At 40.7% G+C, this 14075-nt stretch overlaps 1 protein-coding gene across 4 annotated transcripts in view; it reads left to right on the top strand.

Moving 5' to 3' along the window:
• The window catches only part of sh3pxd2aa (SH3 and PX domains 2Aa), a 78290-nt gene extending 68972 nt beyond the window's left edge, over positions 1–9318 (top strand). For all 4 annotated transcript variants that reach the window (XM_076035318.1, XM_076035308.1, XM_076035299.1 and 1 more), the window contains 3 exons: positions 307–356; positions 768–887; positions 1208–9318. In XM_076035318.1, the coding sequence (XP_075891433.1) occupies positions 307–356; positions 768–887; positions 1208–3196 (2159 nt within the window). In that variant the 3' untranslated portion in view covers positions 3197–9318. The remainder of the gene's footprint in view (positions 1–306; positions 357–767; positions 888–1207) is intronic.
• The last annotated feature ends 4757 nt before the right edge of the window (positions 9319–14075 follow it).

Here is a 14075-nt window from a genome sequence, read left to right as displayed (position 1 = left end):
ATTTTTGGAGGAACTACAAAACATTTTTAAGTGCTATGTTGAAGCTTTGTTCACTACATATGTGGCAGTTATCATGAATTGCACAGCAATGTCCATGTAACGCAACATATCCCAATGCATTGCCACAGTCTGATGGGATAAAGGGGGAGGTATTTACCTCATTTTCAATTATGCATGAGGCCATTTCAGTCATGTTAAGAAATAAATAGCTCAAAGGTTGATATATTTGAAGTCTGGAATGAGGGATGTGCGTGTGTGTGTGTGTGTGTGCGTGCGTGCGTACTGATATGTTCCGTTGTTTTTAAGGATCTCCAAATCTCAGACAAAAACCTCCTCCAAGAAGAGACGCCAACCTGGTGAGAACAATTGTCAGCTATACACACAGCTACTGTATTATTTTTTTGTTTACCATTTTATTTATAATGTAACGTAATTATGTAAGCAACAGTGTATTTTATCACATTAATACTGGTGATAACTGGGAATTTGAAAATAAGTATAAAGACAAACAAACCCAAAGAAGTTGTTAATTTGCCCCATTATGGAAAGGGTTGCCACAGCAACCACTGAAGGACATGAACAGAACAAGGTTTTCAGCACACCTTTGATCATGTGGTCCAGTCAAAGCATATATATCTACAAATACCGTGTATATATAAATATATATATATATATGTATATATATTTTTTCTTTCCAAAGAATTAGAATTAACACGATTCTTGACATTAAATATGATGCTAGTTAACAACAATTCCATCTATTACAGGGATTCCAGTTGCCTAAACCACCAGAGCCCCCTGCTGTGGAAGCAGAGTATTACACAATAGCAGATTTCCAGTCCTCAATCTCTGATGGCATCAGCTTCCGTGGAGGACAAAAGGCTGATGTAAGAATCCTGTCATACATCGATATCTGCGAGAGGAGTTGCAAGCTTGTTTTGTTTTTTGGAACATGATGTCAAAAGAATGCGTGAGACTAAGATAAATGACTAGCAAATTGTGAGTTCCGTAGAAACTGTATTTCCAGATGCTGAAACTTTCACCATTAATCCTTGAAAAGCATAACAACATAACAAGTATAACAAGATCTCTTTAAAAAAAAAAAACAAAGAAACAACAACAACAAATTTCTTGCTACAGCTAATAAAAATACTTCACGGCTTTTCAATTTCCATTTTATATGTGCATTTCCCAAATGTTTTTTTAGGTGATTGAGAAAAATCCTGGAGGCTGGTGGTATGTGCAGATTGGAGAAAAGGAGGGTTGGGCCCCCTGTTCGTACATTGACAAGCGCAAGAAGCCCAACCTCAGTCGTCGGTCCAGCACGTTGACCCGACCCAAAGTACCTCCCCCGGCTCCGCCTGTCAAAAGACAAGACTCAGAAGAGGCCTCACTTCCAACCACCTCAGCCTCCAAAGTGTCCGAGCCACCCAGCAGACCAGTTTACGAGGAACCTGAATACGACGTTCCCGCAGTTGGATGTGAAGGGGAATCGGACACGGATGTGAAGATCAGCACTGTGGTCAGTGACAAATATTGCAACACCCCTCCTTCCTGTAAGGCGTCCTCTCCCATCTGTAAAGCCTCCCCTGTGATTAGTCATCGGAGATCTTTTCGCTCTGTAGAGGAGGTCACAAAAGAAGAGTGCATCTATGAGAATGACGGCTTCAGGCGAAGCAGTGGCAGCAGTAAAGTAACTTCAGTTAAAGGTTCCAGTGAGCCAAATTCCCCAAGGAGCTACCATTCATCCACAGTGCCACGGAAACCCTCTGGCTCCTCACCATTAGCTGGTAGACCCATGAAGACCATGACACCAGAGATGAACCGAAGAAGTCAAACCCTGGGACGACACCTAGATATTAACCTTAGATCACATGACAACAGCTCCCATTCTTCATCAGATGAATTAAGCAGGGGCACCAAGAAGGTGTCTGCCTTCAACCGGGATGTTGAACAGAGAATAGGTCAAAGTCCTTCCACCAGGCCAAAGCCATCCGTCAGACCGAAACCACTTCTGACCAAATCAGAGCCCCAGAGTCCTGAGAGAATGGATATCACCTCTTTGAGAAGACAGCTGAGGCCTACAAGTCAGTTTCGACATAACCTCAAACCAGGTCGGGGAGATGACTCTGAAACAGCTTCCGTTATCTCATCAGAGGATTCTATGGGTTCACGAAGTACTTCTGATCTCTCTTCGGTCTATTCCAAAGGAAGTCGTGGCGATTCAGATTTCGAAGCCCCTAATCTGTACCGCTCCCTAGATGCCTACAAGAAGGTTCAGGATTCTGAAATGAGCTTTCCAGCTGGAGTTGAGGTTGAAGTTCTGGAGAAGCAGGAAAGTGGTTGGTGGTACATCCGCTGGGGATCAGAGGAGGGCTGGGCTCCCTCATATTACTTAGAACCTGTCAGACAGAATAGTGATGCAGGTGGATCAGAATCAGATGGACATGGCAGTGGGAATAAGTCCAACAGCCTGGAGAAAAATGAAAAGCACGTTTTGGCATTGAATAATATCAACATTCAGAGTCTGAGCCAACAACATCAAGGCATAAGGAGGAATTCTCCGCCAATTCCTTCAAAACCTCCTGGTGGTTTTTCCAAACCATCCGGGATGGTCAATGGAGGTGTTCGAATGAGGAATGGAGTACGTCAGGTGGCGGTGAGACCTCAATCAGTTTTTGTAACCACAACACAGCCTCCAAAGGACACTCACTACATGACAGGGTCTCTGAGGAGAAATGACTCCCTTGGGAGAAGTGATCATTATGGCTCTGGTTCTGCCACTCTTGGGGTACGCAGAAATGCATCCTTCAGTACAGTGCGGCCACATGTGGTTGTTGAAAGTCAGACAAGACCGACGGAGCGCTCCAATATAGGGTCCTCAGGAAGCTCGTTCACTACAAGCAATGTACAAGATCCCCTGACGAGAGTGAACCAACGTAATGGTATCCCTGTGTCAACAGTCCGCCCCAAGCCCATTGAGAAGAACCAGCTCATCCATAACAACCTTGGCAGGGATGTGTACGTATCCATTGCTGACTATCGGGGTGATGAGGAAACTATGGGCTTTAGTGAGGGCACCTGTCTGGAAGTTTTGGAGAGAAATCCCAATGGATGGTGGTACTGCCAAGTGCAAGACAGCCTGCTTCCCCGGAAAGGTTGGGTGCCCTCCAATTACCTTGAGCGGAAAAAATAAACCCAAATCCCCAATCTGACATTTCTCATTTGATGTGTTCAATGAAGTGCGTGGCACAAAATGTTACACACGCCACCCATAAACTCACCGAAGCAATATGTCCTTGAAAGTTACATTTATGAAAAGGGTATGGAAAAAAAAAGTTTTCATCTGACGAGACAAGACACTTTTAGTGCTGGTTTACTAAAATATGCTTAAAGAGGAATATAAAAATAATTTTATTTTAGCTGGGAATGTGAGACAGAATCAAGAGATGGGTAACTCTTAAAAGAAAACTGAAGTGGCTGTGTCTTTAGAAAATAGAATTAAACAGGCACCATGACTTCTTGCAGAGATTTGCATAACAAACTGATGTTGAGCAAGGTAATGGCTCTGTTTGTTTTAGCCCATCACTGAAAATGATGGCCGATAAGTGCCTTTTGTATTTGTTCACTTGAATGAAAGTCCCAAATAGTTGATGGCGAAACATTAGGTCAACCAAATCCTTAAAGAGTGCCATAGTACCTGAAGTTTTTCTATAGTCAAATTGACAAAAAAAAAGTTATCAGCTTGAAGTGGTCTAATTGGTTCAGCAGAAGTCAAATAAAAAAACAAAAAAAAAAAAAACAGAACAAAAGACTTAAGTAACACATTTATGTAATCCACTGTTTCATCAAGCAAAATAAGATATTTTAAGTTAGCATTTTTAGGCTTTACTGCTTGTGTTATTATCTATTCTTGTGTTGATGCAAGTCTTCCTTAGAGAATTATTTCTGCTTTCTTGTGACATCTGGTCTCCACCAATTGCCTAGAATTTAATTGGCTTGCATTACCTGGATGTGTGGAGTAGGTGCTGAGGTTTCCTTTCATTCTTGAAGACATCTCAATCCCCAGTTGTTCCCCAGAGTTGCAAATATCAGGGAGAAAAGATGTATTAAAACCTGTAAAACTTGAAAGTATCAGTTTTCCAGAATTATAATCACAAAATACAAAATACGTAGTTTATCAATGTTTCAGAGATAGTGATGTTCTAGAAAAGATGTTTCTGTTTATAATTTTGTTTTACAGACACATTAGTGTTGCTTCAAATTGAATAAGTACTGGAATTGCAGCGATGCCATCAAATCCCAGGGATATGTTTGCACAATATCTAGTCCAAAATGTGATAAAACCAAAGAAAGTTTTAGATAGTTTTACTTTTTCAATTAATACCTGAAGCACTTAATAAAAATGTATTGAAATGTAATGTTATTAAGGCTCAAAATTAAGTTCCGGTAGTAGCTACGTAGTGCTGAGTGTGATGTTATCTTCCAAACAGAAGTTAGACTAAGATTTATGAATTGCTAAACAATATTAAGTTTGAACAGTTGCTTGCCTTTTTAAAAGTGTGAGCAAAACTAAATTTGAAATTATATTCCATCTTTCAAATTCCAATGGCTGATGTTCAAGACTGCTGAAATATATTTTCTAACGATGTGTGAGCTCTCTTTATGAGGGTGAACACGGACATTTCATTATGTTTCTGCTGGACAGTATCATAGTATTGAAAAATGTACAGTACCTGCTAAATAGCAGTTGTCTATTTTAGCAACAAAAAAAGAAAGTATTTTTTTCTTCATTTGTGATCACACAGTAGCAATAATGAGAAATGAAGTGGTTCTGTTTTGTGAATTAGTGCACTTTATACCTTAAAGTGCATTAATGTAAAGATGCAGTAAATACTCGGCATAATATTTATTTTTGTAGTTGTTTTTATTTAATTTATCTGTTTTACCATTGCTTTTTCACTAAATTTACCCTAAATTAGAGTGAAAATTCAATGCCGAGCCAAATTTCAAAGTGAATTGGAAAAATAGCAGCCTCATGTGGGAAGTTAGCGGTACTATAATGATATTTTTTCCCTCCACCTCTCATATGGCTTCCCAGCTGTCCTACCTCAGTGCAATAAGATATGCACTGCTGGTCAGTGAGTCTAAATAGTAATTGTACAGAAACATTTTTTTGTTTTAATGTCTCGGTGCAGCTAAATTTATTTTTATAGTACATTTTTTTTATTGGCTAATAATTTATTGTAATAAAAAAAACACCTCTATGCTGATGTGCTGCAACTTTAGCAAATCATGAGCACTTCCTTAATCTTTATTGTTTTTTTACATAATGCCTGATCTTATTTATATTTATTACATAGCATCTTATATCCAAATAGATTTTGACAATCACTTCTCACATCAATCCCCACATTGTTCTTAATAAATACATACATACATGAACACTCAAAATGAGTTAAAAAAAAATTGACTTAATTTACCTCAACATTCAAAACTTTGACATGGAAAAATAAAATGCAAAAACACAATGTGGGGTTTCTGGAATAAACGGTTAAAAAAAAAAATCGAAATGTGCTTTGAATAATGCAATTAAAAAAACAATAATATTTGCAAAAATGATAAGTTCTTTCTGTCATGACGAAGGCATTATGTAAATGTGTCGAATCACTTTACCAGTTTTTCTCCAGCGCGTTTTATTGTAAAAAGTTTTGTTTGCTCGAGCTGAACTAGCAAGGGAACCGTTAAGTGTCAAAATGCGTTTAGCTGCTTGGTGTTTTTTAAAGCCTTATTTTTTACGCCCTCTTCTTTTGTCCTGATTTGAAATGAATCTGCGAGGAAATGTGCAATAGAAGCACATCATGCTTCAACGAGAGAGAGAAAAAAAAAGTCAAGGTGTTGATGAAACATGAACGAATTCAGTCTATGGGGAGTCAATATTCTTTGTCAAACTGCCAGCTCTGTGCTTTTTCTTTTTTCCTGAATCATTGTTTTAGGTTTGTCGACAAGAGCAGCTGTGCATGGCCCTAAAAACACAGGTTGGACCAAAGCAGTGACACGTCGTTCTTATCATGATGTTGTGAACCATACCGCGACCGTCCACTGCTCCTCCTCCCGAGCAGGAAAAGCAGTGGAACTATTGGATTTGTTAACAGCATGGTTGCAACCCACCGACCTGCAGTGACATTATGTTCATCCGCCATCCTCTAATACAGACAAGGAGTTGTATGCCCATCATCTAGGGCCTAAGTGACCCTGCTCTAAGCTGTCACGTTTGTGCCTGAATGGATTTTTGATAGTTTTTTTTTTTTATATATATTATTTAAGTTTTTTGTCTTTCTGTTGTTTTCTTCCCCGCCCTCTCCCTTTCCCTCTGGACCATAACTCTCTCTGCACCTGCATGGATGCTTCTTTTGATATTCACCCCACCGCTGTCTAACTAAGTCAGTCTCCCACTCACTGGTCGTCACGGCGGAAGGAGACATTTGGAACTGACAGCGGAATGCGCAGACGTCTGACGGAGAGTCTCAGTGGTAAACAAGCAATGTTCCTTCAGGCCATTTCCGTTCGATCCGTCAACTTCCGTGACATATGCCAAATATAGAAAAAACAAACCTGTTTTCCTCCTCGTTGCTGAGCCCCGGGCAGGCCCTACCTGGGTAATGCAGGCGGATGCGTCATTGTTGCTTTGCTAGTTTGCTGTGATATGAAAGCTGATACCATTTTGGTGGCAATGAAAGAAGATGCCTGCTTCACTCTAAACACCTCGAGAGCCAAGTGCAGTTCTTGGTTAGTTAGCAAAGCAAGATTTCATTTGAAATCATAGTTAGAGGTGACAATTTGTGGGGGGGGAGTCAGCATTAGCACAACAACTCTTATAGCCGAAGCTTTGTTATTAATTGACGTCATTGTCTGACAAACTGGTTTAAATTTCTCCACAAGGCCAAGACGCGACAAGCATACTTCAGCATGAAATTTTCACTTTTTCACGACAATTTCATCTTTTCACATATTTATCGTAGTTTCCCGGTTGTTGTGAATCCGTATTTCGATTCACGTCTTGAAAGCCTAATCGTTCACTCACAGCAGATGGAAAACAGAGTGCCGGGTTTCTTACCTTCCACCGTCGCTGCTGTCTGCTAGCACACAACTCACCAGTGACTGGGAAATACATTTTGCTGAATGCTGACGTGCTCCCGGAAGCCAGCCAAGTGAGACGGCTCTTCCGGCCGCGGCGCCCAGTTTTACTTGCTCCCCGCCGTGTTATTCGAACAAATGGACGCGTCTCTCAGGCGTGAAGCACCTTCAGCACTGTAATCCCCGACACCAGCTGCTGTCAAGGTGCGTTCTGGTGGGATGTACTTCCGTTCTGCACCTCTGGCATCCACTTCGCCCTTCTCTCTCCCCCGCAGGGTTTTTCCTCTGTTCCTTCCTCGACACAGCCCCGAGAATCCGCGCCAGGGTGAACCATTCTGATGTCCAAATCTGGGGGTTTTTTTCGGAGGGAGGTTGCTTTCCGTGCCTTGTAATTGTGTTCGCGCAGGGTGAGATGGGTTGTTTGCAGGTGAGAAAAGGGCAACGGAGGAGGTGGATGAGGGCAGACAGTTGGGAGATTGACCATCAGACAGTCTAAATACCTAGATGAGAGAAGAGAGACGACAAGATTCTAGCTAGTAATTCAGGGAGGGTGATGGTTCCATTGGGCCAGCCTCCTGAAGTCAAGACCACAGCTTAATGAACAGGGAAACAAGTGAGTTCACACAACAAAAGTTCCCTAACACATTGCCCATGGGTCTTGAAACTGATCTGGTGCGGTGTAGAACCGTCTACAGATCTTGTAGAACCCTGGAGGTGTGACGGCAGTAATAAAAAACAAAAACAACGGTGAGGCTTCTGTTTAGAAAATAATGTCTGAAAGTTTGAAAGCAGGATCAGCGGAAGTGTTTTTCTTTCTGCACTTATTAAAAGGAACTTTAATCTATAATGGAAATGCATCTGCAACAGGGCACCCAGCTCTGTAGGAGAGTGATGTGTGAATTAATGAAGACAGCCATTTGATGGTGGAATGCGTAGGTTCAATGAGAAAGTCCTGGTGCGTGTGTGTTTGAGAGAGAGAGCGAGAGAGAGAGAGAGAGAGGAGGCCTTAGAGGGGGTGGCTGGCTTGTATGGTTTTCTTAATTAATATCAAGCTTCTGTTTGAGTGTGCGAGAGGGGAGAACAAGCGAATCTTGCAGGGCTTTATCTCAAGCAGTCGGCACAAAAGAAGGCAAAGCCGGGGAAACGCTGATTATTTGCCATTGTGGGAAACTTCTCCCGTCACCCGGCGCGCCAGCAGGCATCAGCAGGAGCTGTTGGGAGAGGCTGTGACGAGGAACAAGGTGCCGCTGCCACTGCTGCGGCACTTATCTCTGCCTCTGCTTGAATCCCTGTTTCTAATTAGCACGGCAGTGTCTTAATTAACCTCAGCCAGTCAAAAGACCGCAGCGATTATGGTTTCCTAAAAAAAAGAAGAATGAAAAGAAAAAGAAAATCAAGGGTGCCTCGTCTGGGCGTCTGCAGCTCGGGCTCCTTTTTGGTGAAGATGCTGCCAAGAGGTGCTTCAAGTGCAGCTTGGGATTGTTCTGATGGGGAAAGGGAGAGCCCAGTTTTATTGCTGGGTTCACAGAATTTGTCGCCAGCCCCGCCGATGGGAGCGCTTTGCCAAACCATAACAATTTACTCTGATGCCATCAGTCCAAGTCGTACCTTATCTGTAAAATTGTGACGAGATCAACCAGTTACCAGCATGACAGCCATACGAACAAACACACAAACAACTACAGGCCTTGAGTTGGACCAAAGGAGGTGCTATTCTGTCCTGATTTTTTTTTATTTTTTTTTTTTTAGTTTGTTTCTATTCTGATTGTTTTGCAGTTTGTCTTTCTTACACCTTGTTTTCATTAAGAAATGCCACAGGGAGGTTTTTTTTTTCTCCCTCCACTGCAGATGTCAGTGAATCATCCAATAGTGAGTCATCTCTCCAACAAATCTCACACGGCAACAAAGCCACTCAGAGATTCCCTGCAGTGTGCAGAGAACGTTCGGAGAAAACACATTATCAGCAATTGCTGGTGAGGGTTTGGTTTTGTTTTTTTTTTCTTCCTCCGCTCAGCCTTGAGTCTTGTTGTGCATTTCATTTGAAAACAAGGCGCCTTTCTGATCTAACGTTTCATTCTTACAAGTGTTGTTTCTTTTTATTTGTATCTTGTACATGTTTACATTGTATCTCGCATTGCCCAACAGAGAAACAATATTAAATGTATTATCTTTGTTGTTTTACATCGGCTCTGCGTCATTTATCCCTCACTTACAGTCACAAGGTACTGTTGCTGATAAAGACAAAGCCCATTTTGGTCACAATAGGCATCTAGCTGGATAAGATGTGACAGTTTTATTATAGATCGAGACATTTATCTCTATTCGTCGTATCGCGCAAGCCAGATTAAGTGAGTTTACAAGTGTACAAACAGAACAACGCAGATGGTTATACGTAGCGAGGTATGACTTATGAGAACAATGAATGAAGACAAATGTGTTCCTGGCTTCTTTGCCGAGAGGACCGGGGAATTTTCATGCCCTTGAATCCACACATCTGTGGAGAGATTTATCACTTGCATCTAAACATTCCTGGGACCCATTCTTGGGACACACTGGGAAAACGCAGGTTCAGGGGAGGATTTGAGTAAGACACGTTTTTCAGATATTTGCATGGCAAAATGCAATGTTGGAGGTGAGGTCAAAATTTACTATGCACAGAACATGTGTGGGGGAATCACAATAGGAGCCTTCATGTACACAAAACTAGACTGACACAGTGGTGGTTACTGTAAATTCAAAAACGGCATTATTTTGGCCAGTGGCAACAGTTCAAACCACTGTTTAGTACTGTTACTGTTGTAGTTTTTTTTTTTACTTAATATTTCTGGTATTTGAATTGCAGCATGCTTGAATACAATATCTATGGAAAACGTTAGGAAAGGAAAAGCCTTGACTGGCAATACCTTCTGAGCCAATAAAACCTTTCCACAGCATGTGTGGCATAATTACACTGTGAAATCCTGAATGTCACTGAACGTCATTCAGCCTTGTCTAGCTGGACCTCTTCACTTTGCTTTCAGCTTTGAGACACTGTTAGGAAGTGAGAATGTTGCTTTTTGCTGGTATTATTTTACCATTGCACACACAAATGGTTTGTTAGGACAAAAAAACAACAACTAACCAATAGGTGTACATGATTTTTCAGAGGCGTTTGCAACACGCCAGACCTAATGGCGAGAAATAAACTTGCCAGATGGGCCAAGTTTTCATCCAGTCTCAAATTGAACGGGTTGGATGCTGTATCGGTTCACCACTAGATTTCGTACTTTTACTTTGTATGTACAACATCAATGTTACTGTAACTGTCATGGCATTTTATTTCTATTTCTGTGCATAGCGGAATATTTAGTCTAAAGCTAAATATTGTTCCGTGGCGGCTGACGGTGAAATTGGTTGGCTGGGCCAACGCGTACGCAGATTTAGTTCTCAGCGCAACAGTAAAAGGAACAACCTACGAGACGCAAACTGTGGAAACTACACGACTATTAGGCGGCAAGTACGAGTGTCTGATGACGATGGAAGAGTTGCACTGCCAGAAAACTGTCCAACTAAGGATGTAACGCAACAATAGTTGCTCAAACACCACCAAGTGACCTTCAGTGTTTACCATGCAACACTTTGTGCCAAATAGCATGGCTTTAATAAAACAGCAGCAACAACTACAGAGCATTCATTCATTCATCTTCTATACCCGCTTATTCCTATTCAGGGTCACGGGGGTCTGCTGGAGCCTATCCCAGCTGTCTTAGGGCGAAGGCAGGGTGACACCCTGGACAAGTCGCCAGTTCATCGCAGGGCCAACTACAGAGCAAAAGCTAAAATTACAACAGCGAGACAGAATCGAGAAAACTATTGAAACATGAGAGTTTTGTGAACAGTTAAATCAACGGGGGCTTACCTAACAGAGAGGGGGAGTTCACACCGACGGCATTTCTGGGATGCAAACGTGGTAATCAACAAGTTACTTAAGTGATATTTGGAAGTAGTACCGCTCGATAGACACAGAACCTAAGCTAATTCTTGGTAAAAAAAAATTAGCTTAACTAAACTTGAAATTCGACATGCATTATATTAAAAGCCAGGAACGCAAAACTTAGACTAGTTTGAGCGATGCTGTTTTTTTTTCTCTCTCTCCAACGTTTCCTTGGGTTCTTGCCATTGGCCTTAGAGAAGTGATTTTATCCTAAACGTTGAACAAATCATGGCGTGTGACACCCATCAATCACTGAACCAACGTTCTGATTGGTCAGAACTTATCTGAAAGGGTGGGACATGACACTTGTCAATCATTTGCTCAAAGAAACGAAGGAAGATCAGGTGAGGTTGGCCTGCTTTTAGTTAGCTCGTTAAGAGATACCCCGTTTTTTTTCTTTGTTACTTTTCGATGTGATGCTGTGATGCAGCTTTCACTAAGAATATTATAATTTGAATTTTATTTAGACAATAACCCTTATAATTTTTAATGAATAGTGCAAATGGGCCATGCCCTGCTAGCCCACGTACATAAAACTTCACCAGAGCCGTTTCTTGCCACAGGCGAACGAGGCGAATGCCTAGGCCCCGCAAGCCACTAGGGGGCACCAAAGCTGCACGTTCAGCCTCTTCTAAGAAGAATTACAATGTCCGTGTTTATCTGTAGCTATCTCATGTGTTTATTACACTCCTTATATGCTTAAACGTTGGCTATAAATAAAAAAAACTGCAATAATAAGCTGTGGTTAGTGGTTTTTTTGTTGGCATTGTTAGGTCGTTGGACCGCGCTGTCACACAGTAGTGACGTAGCGGCCTGGCGACGCCGACAGGTATGATGGGAAATGATTGACAGCTACCATTCATTCCTGTTAAGATAAAGGTAAGTTATTTTTTGTACTGCACCGCAGTTTTGTAAGTGATGTGGGCTGGAGAGGTGGAGGTGAAACGCCGCCCCCGCCCCCATAAGTTTGTTTATTTGTCCAGCTAGCTAGCGTCGGATAAATGTTAGCTTGCTGGCTAATATTTCTTCGTTATGAACTCAGCTTTTTTTTGGTTTGTTTTATGAAAGTTGGCCATGTCCTGCCAAGTTGGCCTGTCCTGCTATGGGAATGACTGAATGACTCCAGACCCGTTTATTCAGATTCTAACAGGGATGTTATTTTAGCCTTACTTAGAATTCATTTACTAAGCTTAGTGTGTATTTTATAGGCCCCTATTTAGAAGTGTGCTACTGTTTTATAATCCAAAGAAATATTTTATGGAAATATTTTATTACGCATGGTGTTGACTATTTTAGACTATTGTGTGATCATTTATCTCAGTTTTATCACTTTAACTAGTACAGTGTGTAAACTAATGCAAAAATAAATAAATAAATAAATAAATAAATAAATAAAAACTCTTAGGAAGGAAAGCTCAGGAAGCTCCAGAACCATCACGTTCCTCAGAACCTCCTTCTGTCCAGGTGAATGTGTGTTATTATTAGGTGTTATGTTAAGTGTGAGACTGAGGTAATTAAGCATTATTTTAAATGTTGGTTAATTGTTATTGTTGCACTTGGTGGTTTGTTGGATTTGCTTATTTAAAGTAAACATTTTTTAAAATACTTAATCTGTTCTATTTATTGACATATAAAAGTATTCTTTTCCTTGTATTATAGTGTTTTTTAATCCGTTCAACTTGCCTGAGTGACTCAACTTAAGATGTTTAATTTTACCTTTAGCCTGTTTTGCTCATGAAGTGTAATCGATTGTGGCATCTTAGTAGACCATCTAAAGTAATAGGAATCTCTTCATCACAGTTTGACAAACTAAAGGCCCCCAAACAGCATCTTGCCTAGGGCTACCATGAAGCTAGAAACGGCCCTGACCATCACTGATAAACTCTTGTAATAACAAGATTTAATTACACATAATCGGAACATGAGCCACAAAGGACAAAATTAAAGGAGCAACCTACCCTTGAAGGATTCTGCGTGTTTGTTTGGGTGAGTTATCCCAGCATGCATTTTAATATCTGTGTTGGTTGAAGGTTACAGTGAATTAAGTATTTATTTCTTTACTTAAAAGTTTTTTTTAGTTTTTTTTTTAAGTATTAGTGTTAAGTATTAAAGTGCTCACTGTGTTGAGTTTTTGATCAATGGGGATCAATTCTTATGGTGTATTTTTTGTTAGTTCCTCGCAGTATAAATTCATGTGAGAGGTTTTCAGAATTGTAAGTCATAGATATTGTACATTTCAAAATACATGAACGTATGAGATTAAACATTTCTGACATTTACAACAACGGCATTGTTCTACTATATCCGCAAATTCATGTCTTATGTACCTTGAAAAATCAAGTGAGAGCTCTATCACTTGTTTTTAAGATGGAGCTGAGTTTGCTGTCAGAAGAACTTACTTTGTTTTGACTTGACAGATGAGCTCGTTTTTAAATGTAAGGCTATGTAGATAACTGTACAATGTATCTCCACTAGATGTCTCTCTTGAATCAGTCTTGATCCTCTGTTCCTGACAGCATGTGCTGGTGCTGATGAAATTTCAGAGATTTTCATATGAACAGATTACATTACATACTCAATATGCAGACTGACAGCGAGTCTGCACATTAAATTCTATTATGAACAGCCCCTTTCTTTTAATGTGACAGGGCCTATAACAACGAAAAGCCGGTGATCTCAGGCAGAGCTGTGAACACTCAAGGGAGCAATGAGTGTATTAGGGACACTTGTCTGGATTATTGCTTTTCATGACGATCTGCATTTCTTTTTACTTGTTTTTTTTATATGGAGATGTCATGAGTCATCTGCTGCAGTCACAGATGGAAGGGTAACTGTCCGGGTGCAGTGGCAAGACATCCAAATGAGTAGTTTGAATTTACAGTTATTATGGGACACATTTGCTATTTTGTATTGTTTTTAGTGCTACAACAGCGTAGTTTCACAATTTGGGATCAATAAAGTACAT

This window comes from Nelusetta ayraudi, unplaced genomic scaffold (genome assembly GCF_046127955.1).
Source record: "Nelusetta ayraudi isolate G7.1 ecotype Tasmania unplaced genomic scaffold, CSIRO-AGI_Nayr_v1 ptg000004l, whole genome shotgun sequence".
NCBI classification, from domain to species: Eukaryota; Metazoa; Chordata; class Actinopteri; order Tetraodontiformes; family Monacanthidae; genus Nelusetta; species Nelusetta ayraudi.
This window is presented reverse-complemented; position numbering and strand designations above follow the sequence as displayed.